This window comes from Phascolarctos cinereus, unplaced genomic scaffold (assembly GCF_003287225.1).
Source record: "Phascolarctos cinereus isolate Bilbo 61053 unplaced genomic scaffold, phaCin_HiC Scaffold_9;HRSCAF=440, whole genome shotgun sequence".
In the NCBI taxonomy this organism is placed as follows: Eukaryota; Metazoa; Chordata; class Mammalia; order Diprotodontia; family Phascolarctidae; genus Phascolarctos; species Phascolarctos cinereus.
Window position 1 is genome coordinate 194,622,406 of NW_027556402.1, and position 27,545 is coordinate 194,649,950.

Below are 27,545 nucleotides of genomic sequence, written 5' to 3' on the forward strand. Positions count from 1 at the left end.
TAGAGAATAAAACATAAGATAACATCACCAAGGTTCAAAAGGAATGGTATTGACCAGGAGGGTTGAAGGAGGAAAAACAAGATCTTGAGGAAGTGATAAGAGAAGGTTTCATGTAGGCAATGGGATTGTTGTTTGTCCTTCATTCTCCAAGAGGACCATGACATCAAGAAGGTGATGCCATGACTTGCAAGTGAATTGGATTTAAGTGAGGGAGGGCTGGGCAAAGTCACCAGCTTCACTCTCTCCTCCGGAGCCATCTGGGTCCAGTGGCCAGATACAGATCAGGATGACTGGAGATGGCCCCCAGGAGATGGAATTTAACTGGACCTTGTAAGATGGTTGCTATTTTTGGTAGCGGGGCATAGCTCTACTTCATGTCTTTGGGAGGTATAAGTTGAGAAGAAAGGAGTCCTAACTGAATTGTAGCTCCAAAGTCCCTTAGAGCATAGAATGTTAGAATGAATTAATGAATAATTTATTGTGTGCTTACCATATGCAAAGCACTGTGCTAAGTGCTGGGGATACACATAGAAAAAGAGGACAATCTCTACACTGAGGGAGCTCACATTCTATTGGGGAAGAGAACACATTTGAGTAGTTTCAGCTACATGATATGAGAAAGTGTCAGGTGGTCCTTAGGGTACAATGACAAAGTACATGGTAATGTCTTTTCTGTGATGTCATTTGCAGTTGCCAAATAACATCAGTTTTCAATGTCGAAGCATTGGACAGTGACAAGAACTCTGGTGACAAATATCTCCACGGGGCTTGTTTCCCAAGCTGGTGATTTTGGACATTGGTGTGGAAGCACCACCATTCCAAATGGGGTTCAAGGTCATGAGCTGTCTCCATTAGGGTCTCAGGTGAAAGGGCACTCAAGGTGGTTAGATCTGGAAGGGACCTTGGTGATCATCTAGTGCAAATCTCTTGGCTTTATAGCTGGAAAAATTAAAGCCCAGAAAGGGGAAGTGATTTGTCAAAGGTCACACAGCCAGTTAGTAATAAGGATGGAATGCAAATCAGGGTCTTCTGACTCCCAATCTAGTAGTCTTTTCATTCCACTATATCACCTCCCACTGGGATATGTCAAGTGTCTTCCCAAGCCCACGCTAATAGAGAATTTTGCTGGTTCTACACTTTTGTCAGGACATTCTTGCCTCAGCAACCTCATTTACTTGGTAATTAGGGAGAACAATCCACAATTGCTGCCTATGATTGAGGGGAGCCATCTCTTGGGTAGCTGACCTTAACCTCAAATATCACATGGGCCCTCTCTTCACAGCTTCTCCATCCCCCCATTGGCCCTTAGCTCATCCATTATTGAAAGACTCTGGGGGCCAGGGGGAAATTAGCTTCACTGCCAAGTCCCAGCACCTCATGGTGCTAATTGAAGAACCTGGCCCTGGTCCCCTAAGCATGGCCTCCAAGCTTCTTTATCATGTCACTGATAGGAAATAAGTCCTCTCCTGAAGCTTTGTATCTTTTAAGAGTCTCATGGGGCACCCCATTCCCTAGAAGTCCCATCCAGAGCAACTCTCCCATCACACTTAGCTTTGGCTAATCATTCATCCATCTGTAACAGTGAGCTCTCCTTCAAATCCTGTAATTCTGGCCTCAGTTTCCTCATCTGTGAAATAAGGAGTTTGGACCAGATTGAGAGTTTTTAACCTGGGGTCCACAAACTCCCCCCCCAAGGAGTCCACAGACAGATTTCAGGAGGTTCATAAATTTGAATGAGGGGGGAAATTCCATCTTTATTTCAATATAACTGATTTCTTTTGCAATCTTATGCATTCTAGTTTATGTACTTTAAAATATAATTGTGAGACTGGGTCCATAGACTTCATCAGACTGCAACGGGTCCAGGTGCAAGTTTTCACCAAGGTCCCTTATAGTTTTAGTGTTAGGATTGTACATCCTTCAGGTGTTCTCTAATTTTTAAAGGAAATTTTTATTAAAAGGCATTATGGCATATTTGAAAAAAAATGCTGAGGGGCAGCTAGGTGGTGCAGTGGATAAAGCATTGGCCCTGAGGTCAGGAGGACCTGAGTTCAAATCCAGCCTCAGACCAAACACTTGACACTTAACTATCTATCTGTGTGACCCTGGGCAAGTCACTTAACCCCAATTGCCTAAAAAAAAATGCTGAACTAGAATTTAGGGTGACTGAGCTCTAGTCCTAGGTCTGCAACTAATGATTTGTGTAACTTTTGGAGACCAGAAGGACATGGAGAAGTCAAGGGCCAACAGATGAAGAGCCCAGGTACTGCCATGGTAACAATAAAACAGTAAATGAGCTAGAGGAATGTCTCCCAGAACATCAGGAAAGCTACTTGAAGAAGGATTTAGGGAAAGGTGTACACAAGAATTCCACAAGATAAGATGTCACATAGGGGGGATGTTGGGGGAGGGTATTGTGATGAATACTAGTGGAGGCAATAATCTTGTTGATAAGATGATAGATCTGTGAAATTCAGATTATAGGGCTTATGACAGGTAGAGTAACTCGAAGCTTACAACCATGGATTCATCATCATTAGAGGCTACTGTTAGTCAATGAGCAATCTGAAAATAAACAAGATGTCAATATATAGTTTTTCCTTGAATTTTGTTTTTATTCAGAATGTAATAAATAAAAAAATAAAATAGATATTTCCATATGTACAAAAAAGTAAAAAAGATTGTACATAAAACTATAGATTTATATGCAACTTACTTTCATTTTTGTTTTTTTACGTATATGATAAATTCAACACACGCAACTTTCAGTGCTGTCCTGCTTTTCTATACTTCTTTAGCCTCTGTTCTTTTCTGCGCATTTCATTTTTTTAAAAATCCTTCAATGACTATTTTTTTCTTTTTTTTTTTTTGGAAACTTTATTCCTAACCCTCTCCCTCCTACCTTACATGATTGGAAAAAATAAAAATAAAAACAAATTCCTTATAACAAATATGCAAAGTCAAACAAACCAAATTCCTACACTGCCCACATCTGGGCAGTGCCTCTTGATTCTGTCAGAATATGGGTGGCACACATCATCAATAGTCCTCTGGTACTGTGGTGGGTTATTTCATTGATATGAATTCCAAAGTCTGTCAAAGTATCTTTACAATATTTTTGTTAATGTATAAATTATTCTCCTGGTTCACTCCATATCAGTTTATACAAGTCTTCACAGGTTTCTCTTAAATTATCAATTTAATAATTTTTAATTGCCCAATGGTATTATGATATTACATTCCTACATTATTATTTATTCTGTTATTTCCCTATAGAAGGACATCCCCTTAAAATTCAGATTATGCTGCTTTTAAGGGTCATTACCTATTATGAAAATCGGAGTGCACCAGTGCAGTAACAGGATTCTGGGTGAGTACTTAGGTTTAGCAAATGAACTTGATGGACACACACACTCTCCCATTCACCTTCAAAAAGTGTTCTGGGTTGGTGCAGATAGGTGGCACAGTGGATAGAGCACCAGCTCTGGATTCAGGAGGACCTGAGTTCAAATCCTGCCTCAGACATGTAACACTTACTAGCTGCATGACCCTGTGCAAGTCACTTAACCCCATTGCCTAGCCAAAAAAAAAAAGTATTCTGGATTTAAGTTAGGTAAATTTCCTGCATCCTTTTCTGCACTAAAGAGGTGTGGGAGGGGAGGAAGAATAGCGAGACAGTAGAAGATACTAAGAGAGAGGTAGATGATCACAGAACAGGTTCCTGGAGATAAGAGGAAGGTATGAAAACAAGGGCATCACTTGAGGTGTTTTCCTTGATAATGGCATTTACATACATACTCTCCAAAGCATATATACTCACTCATACTCACTGAAATTCCCTTACACATATCTTGCCCCACCTCAGCCCTAGTATAAACCTAGTGAGAAGATCCTATTGGGTTGTGTCTGACAACTCCCATGCTGGGGTCAGTGGAAGGAGCCTGGATTAGAACCTGAGGGGACTGAGATCCCAACCTTCCAAACCACTGTGGCTTCAGAATGATTACTGAGCTGTACAGGGTGACAGGTGTCTGTCACAATGAGCCTGAGCAAGAGTGAGACTTGTGAATTCATTTTACTGCTAACAAGAAAAACTAGTTTTTCCTTGTTAATGAATGGCTCTGCATTTCAGTGGTCCCAATCAGTCTCTGCTGTAGGAGTCCCACACTAGCACCAATAGTCTCCCAGTGATGCTTTGTGATTAAACACTGAATGACACTCAAGAAATCACAAATTTGAGAGACCAGAAAACAATGTAAAGAGACGTGGGGAATAGAAGCAGGATACAACGCACCAAAATAACCCACACAAGAGAAGTGGTATGAAAGTAAAGCACCACAGTAGAGTGAATAATACACTGAACCTGCAGTCAGGAAGACCTGGGTCTGAATCCTGCCCAACACATAGATGTGTGACAACAGGTCAGTCGCTTAGACTCTGATCTTCAGTTTCCTCATCTCTAAAAAGGGAGCACTACTATGAGTACTACTAATCACATAAAGTTGTGGTGTCGCTCAAAGAAGATCAGACGTCTAAAGCTCTTTGTAAATCCCAAAGAGCTGCATAAATGTCATCAGAAAGAACTTGAACCTTGAAAAAGAATTTGAGAAGACTCCTCTCCTCCCCCTCACTCCTTTGAAAAGGGAAGTGACCCACAGGTGCAGGCTTTCAAACACAATTTCATAATTTTATGGCTTTTATTCCTTCAGAAAATCTTTATTATAAATGATTGCTATCTGGACGGGATTAGAGGAGAGATAGAGGGGGAAATAAAAGCAATAAAATCAATTTTAAAGAAAGCTGTCATCATGTATGGTCAGAAAATGAGGTAGAAAGGTCACATAACAAGGGGGAGAGATAATAAATGGACAGTTTGGTATCCAGGAAATATTACAACAACCAGAAGAAGGACTACAACATGTTGGTTGTCTCAGAATCAGAAATAGAGGATTTAAAGAAAGAAATGAACTAGAATTGCATTGAAGAGGGCAGAGATGAGTCCTGATATGCACCATTGATGGAAGACCTCAAGAAATGGGACCACAGGTATAATAAATGTAGTTATAGGGAAGGCAGCTGAGTGTAGTGGAAAGACCACTGGACCTCAAAAGCCTTCCGTGGCTTGTTACCTGGAAGATCATGGAGAAGTCTTGAAACCCTTCCAGATTTAATTTTCCTTCTCTATATAGTAGGCATGTTGGACTAAATAATCTCAGATGTCTCTTCTTTCTTTGCATCCTACCCAATCTTAAAATATAAAAGGTTGATATTTACTACACACACACACACACACACACACACACACACACACACACACACACACACGTATGTATGGTAAATATCAAGCTTTTATGCACAAATATATGTGTGTACATACACATGCATTAGGACAGCTAGGTGGCACAGTGGATAGAGCACTGGACCTGGAATCAGGAAGACACTTCTTCCTGAGTTCAAATCCAACCTCAGACACTTAACAGCTGTGTGACCTTGGGCAAGTCACTTAACCCTGTTTACCTCAGTTCCTCATCTGAAAAATGAGATAGAGAAGGAAATGGCAAACCACTCCCAGTATCTTTGCCAAAAAAACCCAAATGGAGTCCCTTAATGTTGTACACAATTGAAACAACTCAACAACCATATATATGTATTATATAGAGAGATTTATGTGTATATGTGTGTATGCAAATGAACAAAAACTATAAATTATTCTCTATAAATCTCAGCAGCTAGGCAGCACAGTGGATAGAGAGCTGAGCCTGGAATCAGGAAGACTTATCTTCCTGAGTTCAAATCTGGCCTCAAATATATACTAGCTGTGTGACCCTGGGCAGGTCACTTAACCTTGTTTGCCTCAGTTTCCTCACCTATAAAATGAGCTGGAGAAGGAACTGGTAAACCACTTCAGTATCTTTGCCAAGAAAACCCCAAATGAGGTCACGGAGAATTAGACGTGACTGAAATGGCTGAACAACTCTATAAATCATTTTATTTGATCCTGTACAAGTCCTTTAATACTAGAAGCCCTGAGGAACATGGTATAGAATGAGAGACTGTAAGGATTACAAGGAAATGCTACATGATTCCTGTCTGCTAAGAATTTATAATCCTGTTGGGGAGAGAAACACAAAGCAGCATTTGCTCTTGGGCATCTTTACTAATTTGAAAGGCTGCCATGTGGAAGAGGGATTAAACTTGAACTTACTGGCCCCAGAGGGTAGAACTAGGAGAAGAAGGAAAAGGAGGGGGGAGATGGAAGGGGAAGAAGAGGAGGAGAAGGAAGGAGGAAAAGAAGAAGAAAAACAAAAAGAAGGAAGATGAGGAAGAAGAGGAGGAAGAGAAGGTAGAGGAGGAGGAGAAGTAATTAAAGCATTTTTAGTGTACAGAAAAAAAACAGAAGAAAGCACCATGAAGCATCAGGGCAGCTTTAAAAGTTATATATGGATTTTATACTTAAAATGAAAAGAATTCTGTACATAACAGATTGGCAGTTTCATGAGCAATCTTCTTCTGTTCTATTTTGTATGTGGAAATGCTTCTCTTATTTGGTTTTAAGTTTAGAATAAAAATGTTATAAGACATATGTGAAGACTTGTATAAACTGACTCAAATAGAAGAAAGGAAAACCAGAAGAACAAGGTGTACAAGGGCTATAATTAAAAAAAAAGTGAAAACAACACTAGAAGTCTGTTAACCTCAGATTAAATGAAATGACTAATCTTGGTTCCAGAAGACAGGTAATAAAACATACCTCCTTGCTCTTAGAAGAGAGGTGGAGGGCTAAGGATGCTTAACATTACATACATTGTCAGAATTAATCACCGAGTTAGTCGGTTTTTTATGATTATTTTATCCTACTAGGCAGGGTGGAAGAAGAGTAATTATGAAATACACAAAACAAAGGGCACCAATAAAATTTGAAATAGAGCTGATTTTTTTCAGCATTCAAGTTACTTTGTATCTCCATGGAGAGGTCAAGGCTACTGGGTAGGAGACCAGGGCTATCAGGAATAATCAACGAGGGCTTCATGGAAAAGAAAGATTCGAACTAAGTGACAGCAAACTTTTCTTTAAAAGGTAGCTTAGTGGAAAGAGCACCAGACTTGAATTTAAGCATCAATTTTATATGTGACTCAATTAGTGATTACAATCCCGGTAAGTCCCTTCTCTGATTCTCAGTTTCCTCCTCTGTCAAGTCAGAAGACAAATACTTGCACTAACTACCAACTTAGGGCTCTTGCAAGAAAAGTGCTGTCTTAATCATGGAATGCCACGGAAATATGGGTTGTTGTCATGACTGAAATGCACAGATACAATTTTAAGACTGGACTTCTCATGGCTTTGGTGGATTTCTTGGGTGCTATGAGATATCACTGCAACTAGAGAATACTCCTTTGGGGATACATGAGCCTGGATCCCATTTGGGGAGGTTCTGCAGATTTTGATCTGTTTCCCCTGAATCACATTTCAGAGGGTGTCACGTGGGTTTGGCAGACGTACAAATCAGAATAAGAAAACATGCAAACCATTGATCCTGACATCTGACCCAGGTCAAAGATTACAACAGAGGCCTCACTAAAGGGACAAGGAGACATGTTAGGAACTTTCCCCTCATCGATCGAGGATCAGAGTCCCCTGACAGAGACAAGAGGCCCGATGGCCTCCTCAAGAAAGCCATCTGGTGGTTGTGACTATATCAACTCTGCCATTCTTCTTCCATCAGGGAGCAGAAAATCTTTAAGAAGAAATTGAGCAAAGTTTTCACCTAATCAAAGAAAGAACAAAAGGGAGTAAAGTCTTTTCTAGCTCTTTTATACCCTGATGATCCCTACATGGGGAAACTTTAGCTATTTTTAGAAAAGAAGAACATCATTCCTCTTAACTTTTTAGTAGTAAGAGAAGGTATTTGTATAATTCTTGATGGAGACCAAAGTGCCTAGCATATTCTTGTTGCTTTACAGCATGAAGGAGATCAGATAGGAATCATTTTCTAAATTTCACAGATAAGGAAATGGGCTCAGAGAAGAGGACATGATTTACCCAAGTTCTCACAGCTACTACAAGGCAGAGCTGGGGGTAGAAACCAGATCTCTTGACTCCTAATCCAGTGTTTCTTTCATTACGCTACACTGTCCATCCTGAAATACATCCTCATGGAACTCTCCCACTTTATATAGAGGCATCTAGGTGGTGCAGTGACACAATGCCTGGCACATAGTAGGTGCTTGATAAATACTTTTGCCCTTCCTTCAGGCCAAAATCTTTTTTGTTTCTGTGTCAATAGTTTAGGTCGATCCAAATATCTTTGCCCTCAGTCATCTTCTCCTTTTCTATTCCTCCTGCCCAAACCCATGACATCAGAGCAAGTGCAATAATGTTAACAGTTTACATTCATAAAATGTTTGTGGTTATAACAAAATATCACAACCGGTCCCCATGACAGTCCTGTGAACAAGTTAGAAAAGAGATTTTTATTTCCATTTTATAGAGTGGACAACTGAGGTTCAGGGGTTTCAAGTAAATTGCTCCCCTGGCCAAAAAATACTGAGTAGACTCAGCACTGGAACCCAAAGCTCATGACTGAATTGAGCGTTTTTCTGCTCCAGGAATAGGAACAGGGACCGGACCTGTGATTTTATTAATATAGGGAACTCCCAGAGGAAGAAACTCTCTCCACCAATACAAGTTAGGCCCTTTCCTGAAACTTATAGTCTTAAAATACTGCTTGGGGAATTGAGATGCTAAGTGATTTGCCCAATTTGCATAACCAATACATTTCAGAAATAGGATTTTAAGCCATGTCTTCTTAACTACAAGACCAGCTCTTCTCTCTCACTCTTCTCTCTCTCTCTCTTTCTCTCTCTCTCTCTCTCTCTCTCTCTCTCTCTCTCTCTCTCTCTCTCTCTCTCTCCCCCCCCTCCCTCTCTCCCTTAATGTGTGTGTCTCTCTGTCTCTGTCTTTCTGTCTCTCCCTCTCTGTATGTCTTTCTTTGTCTTCCTGTCTCTGTCGCTATCTGTGTCTCTCACTGCCTCTGTCTCTCTACTTCCTTTCCATGCCCAATTGCATAATTTTCTTCAGGAATTACCCTCCCCCAAAAGCTGCTGTGGCAGCAGCAATCATAATGTTACAGTATCACCAAGTCTTTCTCTTCTGTGAGGTTCAGCCCTAGATTCCACATTTAATCTTAAATTCTCTTCATTTTAATTCAATCAACTCATTTAAGGGAATATAGTTATACCAACCAATTGACTGAACCTCCAGGATCCAGCTCCAGGAACTAAATATGAATTGGGCACCCCATCTCCCTCCCTCCACTTCTCTTCCCTCTCTCCCTATCCACTTCTTAGAAACCTGCCAACTACTGTCATGGAACCCTATACACAACCTTCAAGCTCTTGGACATTGGACATACTCCACAGCTTTTTAGAGCCTCAGCAGCCCTGTTCTGAGAACCTCACCACCACCACCTCACCACCACCATCACTCCTGTCCTCGATAAACCAAAGACTAGGATATCACCATTAGAATTGGTTTTGCTTTTGATCTTAGCCTGGAAATCCATGGCTGTCATGTGGAATTATAGAGAAAGATCATAGATACCCTTGCTGCCAGCGAGGCTTTTGGTTTGGACTTTAGAGGATGCTCTAGGTAGTTACCTCCAGAGTTCACACTCCAGTACACCATCTTTCCTGGATCCTGCCCCAGGGAGAAGCTCTAAAGGTGTATTCTGCCAACCTACCCCACAGAAATTGGGGCAATGGTTGGGGTAGCCTCTGTTCTCTGCCTAAACCTCCTCTTAGACCTGCCCCTTCAGATTGAAGCCAATCTAAGACCAAGTAGTAGCCAATGTACCCCTTAATACTCGACTAAGACTGTTGTTCTTCAATCATGTCCAATTTTTTGTGACCCCATTTGTGTTTTTCTTGGCAAAGATACTGGAGTAGTTTACCATTTTTCCAGTTCATTTTACAGATGAGGAAACTGAAGCAAACAAGGTTAAGTGACTTGCCCAGGGTCATACAGCTAGTATGAAGCCATAGTTGAATTCAGGTCTTCCTGACTCCAGGCCCAGTGCTCTATCCAATTCACCACCTAGTTACCCCATTGAGACTGGCCAGTGCTCCAACCAGAGCAGATCTGATAAAATGATTTATGTAGATGACCTATTCCTCCCCCCCAAAAAAAAGAATTTCTGCCCCTTCTCCAGGAACATGCTGAGGACTTTGGATCAATTGACTCCCCAAACCATTTAATAGGTTATGGAGTGGCTTACAGACTTTAAGCCAATCATTTGCCTATGAAAGGATGAGAACCAGGAGCTGAGGATTGGCTGGGACAATGGACTTGCCCCATCCAGGGTCTAGATGGTATGGGCATCTTTTTTACACCTACTCATTTATGTGTGTAAACAGAAAAGAGTGAGAGTTTTAATGTGGGAGTGGGGGAACCAATTCTTGTCTAGTGAGTGGAGAAAAGAGCTTGCTATGAAGGAACAACTTAGCTCTTCAGATATCCTCAGCACTTGAGCACTCTCTCCTCTGGCAGAGCACATCTAAGAAGGTTGGAAGGTTTCTCTCTTCTTCCCCCTTCCCCAATGGCAAAGGCATCTTGTATCAGAAACATAACCATATGAAACATGTGCTTGCACGAAGCCTGAAAGGGCAATTCAAGGACATTGCTTCCCAAACTCTAATTTTCTGAGGTCCAAGTGTTTGAAGCCTGGGAATGGGGTCCTGCTACTCAGGAGATTGCAACCTTAGAACTAAGATTTTGAGGGAGTAGAACTGTGTTGGCTTTCCTCTGGTTCTAGAGCAATGGTTCTTGTTCTTTCTAAAAAAGCTTTATCATGCTCTAGTTAGTAATTTCAGCTTAGCTAGAAGATGGAGATTTTTAATAAGTCTGAAATAAAGGTGATATAAAAATGAATGAAATCAAGAAAAAAAGAAAAAAGAAAGTGAATTTCCTAAGATCAAATAGGTAGTAACAAGTCCTATCAATAAATATTTATTAAGTACCTACTGTGTGCCAGACATCATATTAAACACTGGCAATACAAAGAAGAACAAAAATTTTCTCAGAGTAGGGAGGGAGGAGAGAGAGAAAAATTTGGGACTCAAAAATCTTATAAAAGTGAATGTTGACAACTATCTTTAACATGTAATTGGAAAAAATAAAATACTATCAAGTTGGGGGGAAAAGAGTAAAAGTTCACATGTAGATTTTCTGGTTCCAAATCTAGAGTTAGTCATCCTGAACCACATTGATCTTATGTGTGTAACCAATTTTAAATATAAAATATCATGGAGTTATAAGGTACTAAAATTTCTTGAGTTAAACATCATAACAATGAATTCTCTTATAAGGAAGTTTTCAGTGTTTCCAGGGGGTATTTCCAATGCCTAATTGGATGGTCCAGAGGATTAATAACATGCTGAACTAATAGCAAAGACTTCTCTGTAAGACATGATACTATACGATGTTCATGTTCTCTATTCCTTCCTCACTTAATAGTCACTGCCTTTTTGGAATCACCCTCTTCACTGTTGATTTTATTTGCTGGTGGAAAAGAAATATTCTGCAGTTGAGTTGTTTTCAAATCTTTTATCTTAGATAGAAATTGCCCTTCAATACTCCTCCCCTTCATATCTCAGACATGATAGCAACCTTACCTCAAACCGTTCATCAAAACCAAATAACACAGGAATTCTATTAAATTCTATTAAAAAATGTAAGTCCCTTATGGTATGGTATGCCATGTCCCTTTCTGTGAGGCATCCAACGATGAGTGAAGGAGGGTCTCTGACCTTCAAGAGCTTACAGGCTAATAGGAAAGATAAGATGTATACGCAGGTCAATTAAATGCAAAATAGGAAAGATGGAGGAGTCTACTAAGAGTCAAAGAGTAGTCATTGTGTGTGCATGGCACCTCCTCCAGCCATACTAGGTATATATATTTACTTTTACCTGCTACTTGTTTTCCTTTACCTCTTGATGTTTCAAAGTAGGAATGTGATTTCCAGAAATTAATTCATGTAAATAACATTTCACTACAAAAATACTATTATTGCTTCCTGAAGTTCATTATAGGGGGATAGAAACTAGAGCTGTGATTTACTGGTGAGGGGACTCCCAGATGAGAAAATCCTTCTGCTTAACAAGTCCACAGTTTCTTCACAATTTATAGTCTTAATGAGTTACCGTTAACTTAATGAGTTAAGTAACCTGCCTGGGGTTTCAAAGTATATGTCAGGGGCAGGACTTTAACACAGATCTTCCAGAGGCTAGCTAGGTGGTTCAGTGGATAGAGTCCTGGTTTGGGGTCAGAAATGCCTGACTAGGTACTAGTCAGTACTAGCTTTATGACCCTGGACAAATCCTTTGACCTCTGTCCACCTCAGTTTCTTTAACTGTAAAGCAGGAATAATAATACACCTACCTCCCAAGGTTGTTGTGAGGACCAAATGAGTTATTTGTAAAGTGCTTAGCACATAGTAGGTACTTAATAAATGCTTGTTTCCTTCCAATTTCTACTAACCACTACACTCATTCCTCTCATTACCAAGGGATTTTATTTGTAACACTTCATTAGCATCTTAGAACCTTGTATGAAGACAGGTGTCAATATCTGATTGCTTGAGAGTTTTGCAGTGGGAACCAAGCAGTTGTTCACAGAAACAAAATGAAACTCATTCCTTTGAAAAAATGACACACTGAATTGTCTAACTTTCCTCTAGAACAGGACTTCTTCCTTTGAAAGACAGTGAGAGTTTCATGAATCAATTTGAAACTGATTCATTCACTGGATTAAGACAGATTCACAAAAATCACTCACTGATACGATGTGCAGAAAGTTAGCCCCATTTTACAGATAACGAAATAATTTGTCCATCAGTCCACAAGGGGGAGTCTCTACACTGATTCACTGTGTGACTCGTTATAAATCAATTCCGCTCTCTGAGTCTCATTTATAAGATGGGGATTTGAACCATTCCAACTCTGACATTCTGTGGTTTTATAGTTTGTCTCCCCTGCTAAAATATGAGCTGGATTAGAACAGAGAACCTGTCTCATTTGCAGAACTACATAATTAGGTAGAGACAAGAAACACTGCCAAATTTAGAAAGTGCTGATGGCAGCTATGGTCTTTTAGCAGGTAGAAGCAACAGCACTTAGCACCCAGTTAACAAGAATAATTAGTTTCAATAGAACGCTTCCAGATGATGGATGAGGAATAGCCCCATGCATAAATGATGCAGCAGTGGTAGTATCACAACAGCCTCATTAGAGGGTACATGTAATATTGTGCCCATTTTGTAGGTGAGGAAAGGAAGGCTCAGACAGTGTTCCAACATGACTTACCCAAGATCACAGAGCTAATAAATAAAATAGATAGACTGGATACTAAAGTGAATCCCCTAGCTATAAATCCAGTTATTTTTCCCTGGCACCTTATATTGAACAAGATAGAAGCCTCCTTGCAACATCTCCCAGCCCACCTTCTTTGCTTGTAGTTCTGCCCTTTGGGGCAAAACAGAACAAACATTACCTTTCTTCTGAAAGTCAACCTTTCAAACACCTGAAAGCAGATATCATGTCTCTCTTCTGTTTATCTTTTCTAGGCTAAACCTTTTCATTTCCTTCAACTAATCCCCTTGTGGTCTGTCATTTGGTTCCTCATGCTCCTCTAGATAGATTCTCATTTGTCAATGTCCTTCCTGAAATGTAGACCCAGAACTGAATGTTCTGTGAGCATTCTGATTGATGGGGAGATGCTTGTTAGATGCTTCTTTAAATAGATCTGGTTCTGAGCAGTACATTGTCATAGGTGGGGGGTCCCTCACATTTTTCAGCTTTGATAGAGTTGCTTATGGTGCTCCCATAATGGGTCACGGGTTTTTTTTCCTGACAATATCCTTTCTTTAGCTAATAAAATGATGTTGCACATCCACAGCTCAGCTCTCAAGCTCTGTGGGTGACTAACGGTGGTAAGAGGCTGAGGTGGAGATCAATAGTGTTCTCTCTCTTATCTGGCGTAATGAATATTGACCTTGAGTTCTGTGGGTAGCAGCACATGGGATCTTGGGTAAGAGGCCTCTGTTTAAGTCAACTGAACAGTAATTTGTAACAAAAATGATGGATAAAATAAGCAAGTGGTACATGAATTTGGTTTGGTTTCCTGGCAACTTATGTTGCCTACAGTGAATAGCGCAGGTGAAATGTCCTCAGACTTTTCTGTGTTCACCTGAGTTTGACTCTCAACTTGACCACTTAATAGCTATGTGACTTCTGAACCTCAGCTTCCTGGTGTGTGAGGCAATTATAACAGCACAGTCTATCTTAAATGACTGTTATGCTGTTCCAATAAGACACTGGATATATAGCTGTAAAAATATTTACATCAAATTTAAATCATTGTAAATATTAATAGCAACATTGACTTGGCAAAAATGTCTCTTTTTTGCACAACTATTTCACATCCTATCTGACCATCAACCCCAGCCATCTCTTTCCAATCTCTCCTCACCACCCCACCACCCCAGTCACACAAACACAACACAACACACATATACACACATTCTACCTCTTGCTGTAAGAAGAGTAATTAAATCAACATTACCATTGATTTTAGAGAGACTATCTGAATTAACTCCCCTGTGATTCCACCCATCATTCCTTTGATTTCCCAAACCCAAAACATCTTTCCCTAGTCATCACTTCTGTATGTGTATTGTCTCCTTCTACTAGAATATAAAGCAGCTAAGTGGTGAAGTGGATAGAGCGCCAGACCTGGAATCAGGAATTCTCATCTTTCTGAGTTCAAATCTGGCTTTGGACACTTACTAGCTGTGTGACCCTGGGCAAGTAACTTAATCCTGTTTGTCTCAGTTTCCTTGTCTGTAAAATGAGCTGGAGAAGGAAATTGCAAACCACACCAGTATTTTTGCCAAGAAAACCCCAAATGGGGTCACAAAAAGTCATACATGATTGAACAAAATACAACAAACTGGAATATAGGGGAACTAAGTCTTATTTCTATATTTGTATCTCAGCACTTAGCACAGTCTTCAACAAATATCAAGCAAATAATACGTAGTTTTCATTCACTCAAAATTGGCCAGAGGGCATCTCCAAGAAGTGGCTGTTGCTTGTCTTTCATATGCAAAAAGGACCAGTGACATCACAGGGTGAAGTCTTGACTTGTCAATTAATTAGATTTGAGTGAGGCAGAGTTGCACAAAGGCATCACCAGACTCATTCTCCTTCCAGAGTCCAGTGGCAAGACAACTGGTGATGGTCCCAGATACAGTGGATGACATTGGTATCTTCAATGTCTGACCAAGCTCTAAGTGCTCCCTGGTGCCTACATCAGCCACTTTTGTGGCCATCAGAACAAATTGTTCTCAAGTGCCCATTGCCCTGGGAGGAAGTCTTCACATTCTTGGGGTAGACATCCCCAACTCACCATTGGGCTTAAGTCCTGTTGGTTACCTTCAACCTGGTTTAGCCCATCTGCCAAAATTGTTTTACCTGAGTGTGAATCCTTCAATAGCTCCCAATCTCTGCTTTCAAGAGTTCCATTATTCCTCTGTAGTCAGCTTGAGCTGTTGAAAAGTAAGATTACATTGAACAAAGCAGGGTGGGAAGGGTAGGGAGATGTTTGGAGTATAACCCTGACCATCTAAGCAAGTAGTTCAGAACTGTGGAACGAACCCTGAATTTGGACTCAATATCTGGGTTGGAATCCCAGCTCTGCCAATTTACCAGCTATGTGACCTTGGACAAATTGCTTCATTTCTCTGAATCCCTGTTCCCCTATCTGCCATAGATACTTTACTGAGTTGTAAGAATCAAATGAGATAATGGATATAGATTACTTTGTGAACTGGAAAGTTATTTTTTAATAAATTGTCTGGTCTTTCTTCCACTATAGCCTTCTTCTGTTGCTTTATGGCTGCATTGAATGCTACATTGGGCTTTCAAAGGTTCTAACCTTTAGAAACATGATCTTGCAGGTCCCCCTCAGCTGGATTTTTAATACAGACCCAACGATGGACTACACCTTTGTCAACCAAAGACCAGCTTACTTGAGAGTGGAGAAGTCCTTCACCAGAAGGTTGGTTCCAAAGGATATATATATATTTTTTTTTCTCTAACAACAGCAATCCTTGCATTTATAGGTACTTAATAAACATTTGTTGCCTTGGAATGAACTATATGAAAATGATCCCCTAAGACCATGATCTTTGCCAGTGGAGGAAGTAACCACACTGATAAAATCATAAATTTCTTTATGAAGTAACATGGTAAAAATATTAGTAATAATAATTCATATTTCCATAATACTTTAAGGATTTAAAATCGCTTTCTTAAGAATGAGTGTTATTACCCCCATCATGCAGAGAAGATAACCAAGGTTCATAGAACTGAAGTGATTCTTTCATGGTCACAAAGTTAATGACCTTACAGATGTATTACAGACAATGACAGTCTCCTTCCATTTCTCTTGTCACTGTCCCCAAAACCTCTTCTTTCTCTTAACCATTTTCAGTCAGGGAATTCTTCCTCATGCCTAACATAAAGCCCCCATCCTGAAAAGCAAGTTTCCTTCCTCTTCCTCCCAGCCAGCCACTGGCCTAGACATGCACTTCAAGACTAGGCTGCCAGTGGGTTTTTCTATGAGCAATCTGTCCAGATGTACAGCCTTAGGAAATGTTTGCCACTGAATTTTAAGCAGCATTACAGTGACTGTTCTGAATCTGGGGCCACCAGAGGAAAATGTTACTATGCTTGCGATATTATTCACAGTGTTGGGAGCTGGTGAACCTCTTTTGCATCATCTCTAAAATTCATTATATAACATTGTTGGAACAGGAGATAGGAAGAATTTTACCTTTTCCCTTACTGAACCCTTTCTTTATATGGAATTAAATGGAGTACCTGATGAAACCTTTAAGGAGGGAGGAAGGGAAATATCCAAAATAAGTTTTTAAAAAGCATGTTAATTGTGTATTTTTAAAAATAGATGTTAATTATATGTCATGCTTATCTGTCCATTAAAGCAGGTTACCTAGATCATCTACCTGTTAGCATTCTGTTATCTTAGCTTGAGGCTTTTCAATAGCTGACAATTGGTCCCTTTTCCTCCAGACACTTCTCTTCCAATTCATCTTCCACCTGTTGCCTAAGTAAGCTTTCTATTGCACCATGTCATTCATCTATTCAGAACCTTTAAGTGTCTCCCAGTTGCTTGTCCAATAATATTAGACATCCTGATCCTGGTCCTCCAAAATCTGGCTCCAACCTAATCTGCCTTTATATCTTTCATATGTTCTGTCTTGTATATAGTCTATCATCCCTTCGTTCATCATCCGTAGAATGGTCTTTTCCCATTCCCAGTCTCTGCCCATTGAAGTCTCTCCCTTTTTTTCAAACCCCACATCAGTAGCTCCTTCCTTGATAAAGCCACTCCCAATCCTTCCCAAAGAAGCAATGATGTTTCCCTCCATAAATCATAGATTTAGAGCTGGTGGGGGCATTTGAGATCATTGACTGGAGCCCACTCTTTCTTCAGACGAAGAAACTGAAGTTCAGAGAGGTCACAATGTCAGGATGAAAGCTAGAATTTAAACCCAGGTCCCCTGATTTAGACTTAATGCTCTTTCCACTGTTGTAGCATCTTGTGTGGATCTCTCCCCCATTCATCTCACGCATCCTTACACACAGTTATTTGTGTAACGTGTCTTTGCTCCCATTCAATTGTAGGGTCCTTAAGAACAAGGCTCATGTCCTATCTTCATATCCCTAGCACCCAGAAGAAAGTCATGCACACAGTAGGTGATTAGTAGACAGTTGTCGAATTTAGTTTAATTCAGACTGGACTCTCTTGCCAATGACCCCACCCCATTGGGACCTCCAAAATGGAAATGTCCTCTACACTTCTTCTGCATTACAATTGAAGCTATTCTTTTCAATTATTCCCTTAAACATCCAGTCTCTGGATCAGGGATTCTTAACCTGGGGCTCATAAACTTTTGAAAATATATATTTTGGTAACTATGATTCAATATCACTTGTTTCCATTGTAACCCTCTATATTCTATTTCATGCATTTGAAGCCAGGATTCTAAGAAGGGATCCATAGGCTTCATCAGAGCTTCCAAGGGATCCATGACACAACGAACTTCTGTTCTAAACAGTAGTATTGTTCACTAAACAGTCATGGTGTGGTTACTCTGATTTTACATGATCAATTAAACAGATAATGATAGTTCACTTATCTAGTACAGTAAGGTTTGCAAAGGACTTCCCTAACAACAACCCTGGAAGGTAGGTAGTTTGCCAATAATTGCATTTTACAAATGAGGAAACTGAGCCTCAGAAACTGGATTGACTTGCTCAAAATACCATCTCTAATAAGTAACTTCTGGGATACCTCTCTCTTTGCTTTTAAATGCTATTCCCTTCATATCCAGTGCCTATTTTAAAAATTTAACCAGAAAACCAGCTTTTTAAAAAACAATATTTTTATTTTCTCCCAATTACATGTAAGGATGATTTTATTCTTTTTTTAATTTTGAATTTAAATTTCGAATTTTGAGTTTTAAAATTTGAGTTTAAATTTCCTCTCTTCCTCCCTAACCTCCCCGCCCCGAGACAGTAAGCAATTTGTTATAGGTTATGCATGTTCAATAATGGAAAACACATACCATATTAGTCATGTTGTGAAAGAAGACAGATCTGAAGGGGAAAAACATGAAAAAATACAGAAAGTGAAAAATAATATGCTTTGATCTGCATTCAGACTCCATCAATTCTTTCTCTAGAGATAGAGAATTTTCATTATGAATTCTTTGGAATTGTCTAGAATCATTATATTGCTGAGAATAGGCTAAGTCATTAAGTTGCTCATTGTACAATATTGCTATTACTGTGTACAATGTTCTCCTGGTTATGCCCACTTCACATTGCATCAGTTCATAAAGTCTTTCTAGGTTTTTCTGAAATTCACCTACTCATCATTTTTTGTAGCACAGTAATACTCCATTACAATTATATACCACAACTTGTTCAGCCATTCCCCAATCGATGAGCATCCCCTCAATTTCCAATTCTTTGCCACCACAAAGAGAGCTGCCATAAATATTTTTTTGTACAAATAGGTCTTTTCCCCTTTTCTTATTTCTTTGGGATACAGACCTAGTAAAGGTATTGTTGAATCAAAAGGTATGCACAGTTTTATAGCCCTTTAGGCATACTTCCAAATTCCTCTCCAGAATGGTTGGATCAGTTCACAATTCCACAAAGAGTGCATTAGTGTTCCATTTTTCCCATTTTCCTTTTTTGTTATATTAGCCAATCTGATAGGTGTGAGGTAGTACCTCCATGTTGTTTTAATTTGCATTTCTTTAATCAATAGTGATTTAGAGCATTTTTTTTTCATATGACTAAGAATAGCTTGGATTCTTCAACTGAAAACCAGGCAACCAACTTTTGATGACAAACAAGTTTTACACATTTTTATTGATTAGGCCTGTGCATTGTTTTTGATGTCTTGAAGATCTAGCCTTGTTTCTTCCAAGTAAGAACTGTGATAAGAAATTGCTGTGGTGTGATAGGAAGAATAATGAATCTCAAACCCAGGAGGTCTGGGTTTGAGTTGCAACCCAACTTCTTATATGCAATCCTTTCCTCTACTCTTACATTTCTGTGTGACTTGGGCAAGTCACCTCAACTCTCTGAGTCTCAATGTCCTGGAATATAGAATGTGGAGGTTAGAGTAACATTATTGATAATGATAATGAGGAGGAGGAGGAAGAGGAGGAGGAGAAGAAAGAGGAAGAAGAGTAATAGGCTGGATTTCTATAGCACTTTCAGGCTTACAAAAGGCTTTCCTCACAACAACCTTGGAAGGTAGGTAGTGTGAATACCATTATCCCTATTTTACAAATGGAGAGATAAATCATTGTGAGACTCAGTTTCCTCATATGTAAAATGAGGACAATATTTGCACTATCTACCTCACAAAGCTGTTGGAAAACTTATTGTTCTGTGAACCTTAAAAAACTAGAGCTGTGACTATCACTGAAGTATATTTGAAAACCTGTCCTCAAAACAGCCCTCTGAGGAACATAGAACAAATATCCTGTTTTATAGATGAGGAAACTGAGGCCTAGGGGAAGAGAAATGACTTGTCCAAGGTCACACTGATAATAAGCAGGACTAAGCTGTCTGACTTTGAATGTGCTTTCTTCACCACACTAAGATGGCTCTTTTAATGGACCTATTCATTAGGTAGCACACCAAAGAAGGACTTATTTTGATTATCAGCAGTAGAAGTCAGCCCAGCTCTAGTTTGATAACTACATGTCTTTGGAAGGCAGCTTGATTCACTAGAGGGGGGAAAGTAGCCTTGGTTAGGTCCTTTGACCTTGAAGACAAATGGCCATTGAAGCATGTCTTTTTAGGATAGTTAGAATAGTTTTTCTGTGCAGCTTAAGAGCCTTCTCTTTCAAAGTAAAGAGTACGGTTGTCCCAAAGGGCCTGTGTTCCTCTCTCTGGTACTAATGCTACTCTACAATTTTTTTTTGGAGGTAATGGGGTTAAATGACTTGCGCAGGGTCACACATATAAAGTATCTGAGGTCAGAGTTGAATTCTATCCACTGTGCCACCTAGCTGCCCTTAGTCTATCATTCTTTCTGCTCCTCTCTAGGCCACGATTCCTTTTTCCATACAATCTTCATTTTGCAGATGATTGGACTCAGGAATTTATAAGGGCCCTTCTCAATCTGATATTATGCATTCTAGAAGCCAGGTGGTATGCTGAAAGGAACACCCAATGTGAAATCCAATAACCTCGGTGACTGTCCTGACAGTAATTAGTATAATTAATGCTATGTCCATGTGAACTATTGGAATATTCTGTATTTTAAGGTTCCTCTAACTCTAACATTACTCTCTTCATATTTTAAAGTCCCTTCCAGCTTTGAAATTCTATACTCAATGTTCTAAAGCTCCATGAAATTCCAACATTCCTTGTTGTGGTGGCTCTTGTGAATATATAGTTCTTAATTTTAGGACTTTATATCTTAAAATATCTGGAACAATGGCCATTGTTTCCTGTGACTAGTATTCCACTTTACTTCCTCCTCCCACTGGACATCACATCCCTGAAGCAGACACTTCTTTTAAAATCTGTTTCCCCAAACTAAGGAATTCTGTCCCAGTCTCATTTCCTCAGCCATAGTTCTGCTCGCTAGATGAGTCAAATACTGTAAATGTATAGGCCTTTGGTTGAGTAGGTTGGAGGAATTAAAAAGAAAAAAACAGGTGGTCAGGGGAGGTGGGGCAGGTGGGGTGAGGAGGGTGGCTTTTAGAGAAAAAGGAGTTGAATCATCATCAAAACCATTAGGCCTAATGCAATGTACTGTAAGACTGGGAATTAGAATCAATGCTAGGGCTTCTGATGCCCAGAGGGGCCACAGGCAGGTTTCTCTCACCACCTTTGCAGCAAAGATTTTGAAGTTCCTATTTGGGGGAAATAGATTTTTGTGATTTAAAAACAACAGCTTTAAAAGGGTCCTGGATATGCTGATGCTGTGGTTAAGCGCTGATTCAGAGCTATGGGCAAAGACTCCCGGAACCCTTAGTGAGCTGTGCCAGGGGCCTTGGATGAGATAGAGAGAGAGAGAGAGAGAGAGAGAGAGAGAGAGAGAGAGAGAGAGAGAGAAAGACAGAGACAGACAGACAGACAGACAGTCAGACACAGAGACAGACAGATATAGAGACAGAGAAGAAGGGAGGGAGAAAGAAAGAAAGAAAGAAAGAAAGAAAGAAAGAAAGAAAGAAAGAAAGAAAAAGAAAGAAAGGAAGGAAGGAAGGAAGAAAGGAAGGAAGGAGGAAGGAAGGAAGGAAGGAAGGAAGGAAGGAAGGAAGGAAGGAAGGAAGGAAGGAAGGAAGGAAGGAAGGAAGGAAAGAAGAGTACCTCTTGGCTGTTGACAGACTTTATCTAATCTCATACAATGGTCTTGGGTCTAAGACCCCCTTGAGACCATCTGGTAGGACTTTCATATTTTACAGAGAATACTGAAGACTAAATAAAAGTGGCTTGTAAGGTGAGCAAACTGTATAAAGTATAAAGTATAAAAGTATAAAGATTTTGTAGGAATTGTGGCTATTTGGCCTGGAGAAGAGATGTTAAGGAGAATGTGAAAGCTGTCTTTAGATACCTATGGAGTTGTTATGTAGAATGAGGTTGCAATGCAGGCTTGTTTCATTGGGTCCCAGAGAGCAGAACCAGTAGTAGAAGGCAAGATTTGCTAAGAGGCCGAAGTTACCTCAGATTGGGGAGGGGAGGAATGGGGTGACTTTATAACAATGTAAGCTGTTCCAAAGTGGACTATTCTACCTTAGGCTACTATCAATGGAAACCTTGAAGAAGAGACGGGTGGCCACGTGTGAGATGTGCTGTAGAGAAGATTGTTGTTCATGTATGAGTTCACCTAAGGGATCTCTGAGGTCCTTTTGAGCTCAGATTTTGTGATACTCTCTCCAGAACTCTTAGTCCCCACAGGCACTCTAGACTCCACAGCATTGGTCAGTATTCAGATAGACTGTTGCCCCATCAATCTGCAATGCAATTCCTCACTGACACTACTGTGATTTGAGGGGCACCGGAAAGTTTTTTTCCCTTCCCTTCCCTTCCCTTCCCCAGGTGCATATTCTAGTGCAGGAGTTCTTAACCTTTCTTGGGTCATGGACCTTTTTGGCAGTCTGGAGAAGTCCATTCTCGGAATCATGTTTTTAAATGCACAAAATACGTAAGATTACAAAGGAAATTGATTATATTGAAATACAACTATAATAATATTAATTTTTTAAAAAGTTCCTGGACTGCCAGTTAAGAACCCCTGATCTGCGGCCACCCTCGGGACTTGTTCATGTGGACAGAAAGGATGCAGTTACCTTGGTGAAAAGGAATACACAGAACTCCCAGTAACACTAGACCACTTTTGTAATACGCTTCCAATTTTCTATGGTCCCTTTGATTGGGGAAGGGGGGGAGTGTGAGAATGCCTTATTGGAGTCACTAACAACAGCTGAATAGTCAGCTCAATTGGGCCTTCGTCAGGCTCTGGAGATCTCAGGTCAGAGAATCTATGATTTGTTCATCTTCTCCCTGAGGCACAATAACTTGCCCGAGCTTCATAGCTTCCAGCAGGGTAAGCCCTTTGGTAGCTAAAGTGGCCTAGAATAACAGAACATCGGAGTAGGAAGGGATCCCAGGCCTAGAAAATAACTAGTGAAGTACTGAAAAAGAATCTCAGAGATCATCCAGTTCAATCAACCCTTCATCTTTCAGATGAAGAAACTGAGGCTAAGAGAGATTGAACTTCTCCAAGGTCTTTCAGGGAGCTAAGGATAGAGGAAGCTTTGAATCCAACTCTCCTGATTTTACACTAGCGCCCTTCCCACTTTGCACTTGGCTTCTCCAGCCTATTGGCACACAAATTCTTCCCCCTCCTACATCCTATCAACCTTCAGAAAATGTGTCATGTATGTGTGGGTCCGTGGGAGTGAGATGTGGACTGTGAGGCCCTTCAAAGTGGATTTGGAGAACTAGAAGCAGTTACTTTAACGAAGACCAAAAGTCCCTTTTCCTTCTAAAACTGCTTATCTCCCACCATCGCTGGGGGAGGCTGGCGGTTAATAGAAATTCGAGGAGAGCAGACAAGATTGAGTTGGATTTTTGTTTTGTTTTGTCTTGTTTTGAAGTGAAAATAAGAGAAGCAGGGTGGGGGAGGTTGGAAAGGCAAAGATGTAACAGAGGGAAGGTCGGTGCTGCAGGGTCAGGCACCATTGGATGGTGGGGTTGAGGGTGGTGTAGCGGAGGATAATTCGTGGTTTCTTGCACAGTGACTGCCCGCTAGGATGCGTCGAGGACGTTGCTGATCTCCATCTCACCAACACTGTCCGGTGTCTCAAATTCCTAGTGTTCCCGGAAAGTGGGGAAGAGGGTAGGGACTGTTGGGATCTAGTCCAAGAAATGGGATCAAATCCACCAATGTCAGGGCGCCCAGAGAAGGTACTCAGAACCATCCTGGGATCACGGAGCTGAGCTTCACCCTCCTGTGGGAAGCTAATAAGCCGTCCCCAGATCTAGAGAAGTTTGGTTTGGACACTTCGCCACTGAAAGAGGCACAAGCCACGATCTGCCCTCTTCCCCCTAGCCTGCTTGGGCCGAAAAAGCTAGTCTTGGAACAAAGATTTCCATTATAACTGTATCTGAAAGGAGTACAGGGGCATGAGGAGAGACAGTGGGGCAGATGATGAAGGAAAATGAATTCCTCAGAAAAGCAAGAGGCTTGCATAGAAATATTTGGTAAATACGGTTTGAAACTGAAGAAATAAACAGAATGAGGAGGAGGAATGGGGAATACTTTCAGGGAAGATAAATTAAAGGACCCAAAAAATAAGGGAGTTGGGAAATTCTGGGATTTAAGATTTGGTGAGAATTACAAAAAAAAAAGAGAGAGTATGGAGGATAGAGAGGGAGGGAGGGAGAGAAGGAGGGAGAGAGAGAACTGAAAAGATGCAGAAAAGAGAAAAAGAAGAAATAGGAAAAAATAGAAAAAGAGAAGGAGATGATGAAAAGAGAAAGAAAGATGGAGAAGAAAAGGACACAACAAAAAGCCTGGGAGGAAAAAAAAAAAGAAAAAAGATGTAAAAATTTGTATGAGAGGGGGTAGAACGTCGAGCGAATGGGGGAAGGAAAGAAAAAAAAAGAGAGGCTATTATACGTCTCCGTCGAGCAGACTGAAATATTTGCCCGGCCGGGGGAGGCAGAGGTAGGGGAAGCTGTGCCCGGGGTACAGGAGGGGAAGCGACAGTGGTAGTAAGCAGCGACTGAGGAAGGCCGAGTCCTTATAAAGGGCCGGCAGCTCCGAGGCCTGCTCGGACGCCTGGGTCCCCACTGGCCCATCGGGCTCGGCAGCCAGCTGTCTCTTGAGTTTGTTCCTGCGGTTTTGAAACCAGATCTTCACCTGCGTCTCGGTGAGTTGCAGGGAGGCGGCTAGGCCTGCACGCTCAGCGCTGCTCAAGTAGCGCTTCACGTCGAATGTGGCCTCCAGCTGGAACACTTGGCTCTTGGAGAAGATGGTCCTAGTCTTCTTTTTGCTGGACTGCGGCCCAGAAGACGGTCCAGCTCGGCACTCGCTGCGGTCTGTGGTGTCCGGGCTGCTCCCTCGGGGGCAGGGCAGCTCCCTAGGCCCCGAGGCCCCCTGGAGACCTCCACCTGCCTCTCTACACTGGCCGGGGTCCCAATCGCGAGTCCGGCTGGGGCTCCTGTTTGTGCTTGGGTTCCCACTGCAGCTCCGGCTCCGGCTCCGGCTCCGGCTCCGGCTCGGGCTTCTGCTCTCTGCCTTTCCTGACGGGTGGAACAACTCGAGTTGTGAGATCTTCCTGACGCTAATGTGGCAGCGAACTGAGCTTCCTTCCTCCCTTTGCCCCCACCCCCTCCCCTTCCTCTGGAATTCATTCAGTTATCACCCTCCTCTTCTTCTTTTCCCTATTCTCCCCTCTCTTCGTCCTCTGATGGAGTCCCCTATTTGCTCACCCTTCTCTTCCTCTTCTTTCCTATTTCCCCCTCCCTTCTGATCTTCCTTTTTCCTCTCCCTCCTTTTCCTTCTCATCCACCTTCCCTCTTCCTCCTTTTCATCCTCCTTCTCCATCACTTCCTTTTCCTACTGCTGCGCCTTCCTCCTCCAAGACTTCCCTCCTCCCCTCCAGAAGTCTGCAGCCTCCTCCACTACTTCTGGGTCTTGATACACTGGAATAGGGCCTAATCTTACCCCCGCCCCTCAGTCCCCAGAGAAGGGAGTGGAAGTAGAGAAATATCACTACCCGCCCCCACACACACACACACGCGGAGAGGGGGCTGATGAAATTGAAGGGAAGTAGGAAAGAAATGGAAATTTGGTAGAGGAGTCGAATGGGTATGGAGCTATCCAGAGGCACTCAGACCAGGTTTGGGGATTCAGAGAAGGATGGACGGAGGAGTGGGAAAGAAATCACAGATTGATAGACTTTCAAGTTCTAAAGGGTTCTTATGGACCATGAGTCCAATCTATTCATTTGACAGAGAAAGAAACTGAGACTCAGAGAGGGGACAGTCTGGAACAAGATCACACTGTGAGTGTAAAACTGGACTAGATAGAACCTGGGTCTATGGAATTCTAGCCAAGAATTCTCCCCAGCCCTCGGAGTTGCCCCTCACGTGGGATATGAGAAGAGAAACCTTGGGGATAGAAGGCTGGGGATTGGGGATGGGAGGAGAGTACAGAAGAGAAAGGAGAAGCAGCTGCCTACCCGAGCCGAGATCTCGCCTCCCGACCTCCACGGCCACTTCTTCCTCCTCCTCCTCCTCTGGGTCCTCGTACTGCTGAGGCTCGAGGGCTGGGCTAGGTCTCCGCGGCCCCCCGCAGTATACAGGCCGCGGCGCCCCCAGCAGATCCGAGCGGAGGATGCTGTCGATAGTGAAGGTGCGGGAGCCCATCGACCGCCCAGGCTGAGGCTGGAGCTGTGGGCGAATGCCTGAGGGGCGGTCGCCCACCTGCTCTGCTCGGCTCATGGCGCTACAGCCAAGGCTTAGTCTCCACCCTGTGCCCGGAGCCCCAGGCCCGGGCCTCAGCAGAAGAACCCCCGCAGCCCCCGGGGCTCAGCGCAAGCCACAACCACAGCCGTGGGCGGATCCCGAGCCTCAGCTTGAGCCTTGCAGCTGAGCGGAGATTCGGCTGTGGATTGGCCAAACTAGGAATGGGGGGGTGGAGTCTGGGAGGAGCCAGAGGGAAGAGTGAAGGCAGGAGAAAAGAAGGGAAGAGGGAAGCTGAACGGGAAAGAGAGGAAAGGGGACAGAAGAGGGAGGAGGAAAACGAACGAGGGAGGAGGGAAAAGGGAGAAGAAATGTGAGAAAAGAAAGAAGAGACAAGAAAAAGGAGACGAAAAGAAGGATTAGGAAGGATGGAGAAAAGAAGTGCTCAGCAGAAGGAAAAGAGAACATCCTGTCATCAACTCCTTCTCCTGTACACACACACACACACACACACACACACACACACACACACACACACACACACACACATTTTGCCCGCTTCGTTGCCTCTGCTCACCTAGGCCTGAAACATCTCACCATCCACAATTTACTTCTTCAATTTCTATGCCTTCTTTAAAGCCATGCTTCCATACAAACTACCTTCTCCTCCAGGTCCTCTCTAATCTCCCCATTTAAAGAGACGCCTCCTCCCACCTCACAGAACGCTTTGCTTCTGTCTCTCGGACCTACTTCTCATTGTCTGTTTGCATTTTATTCTCCTGATCTCCTAAGGACAGGGATCTTCTCTAAACCTTCTATCCCTTCCCCCAATGCCAAGTTCCTAGGAATTGCCTAATAAATTTTTGCTGAATTAAACTGAATTGAATCTAATTTGGCTGGAATATAGCATGTACAAAGCAGGGCTGCTGGATAGGTCGGTTGGCCCCAATCGCGGA

At 41.8% G+C, this 27,545-nt stretch overlaps 1 protein-coding gene across 1 annotated transcript; it reads right to left on the reverse strand.

Annotated features, from left to right (window-relative positions):
- Positions 1-23,745: 23,745 nt before the first annotated feature.
- On the reverse strand, positions 23,746-26,628 carry LOC110212167 (homeobox protein Nkx-3.1-like). Its single transcript, XM_020992060.2, has 2 exons — positions 26,367-26,628; positions 23,746-25,425 (listed from the first exon to the last, which is right to left on the reverse strand). Exons 1-2 carry the CDS (start codon positions 26,626-26,628, stop codon positions 24,794-24,796), a joined length of 894 nt encoding a protein of 297 aa, XP_020847719.1. The 3' UTR covers positions 23,746-24,793.
- Positions 26,629-27,545: the final 917 nt, after the last annotated feature.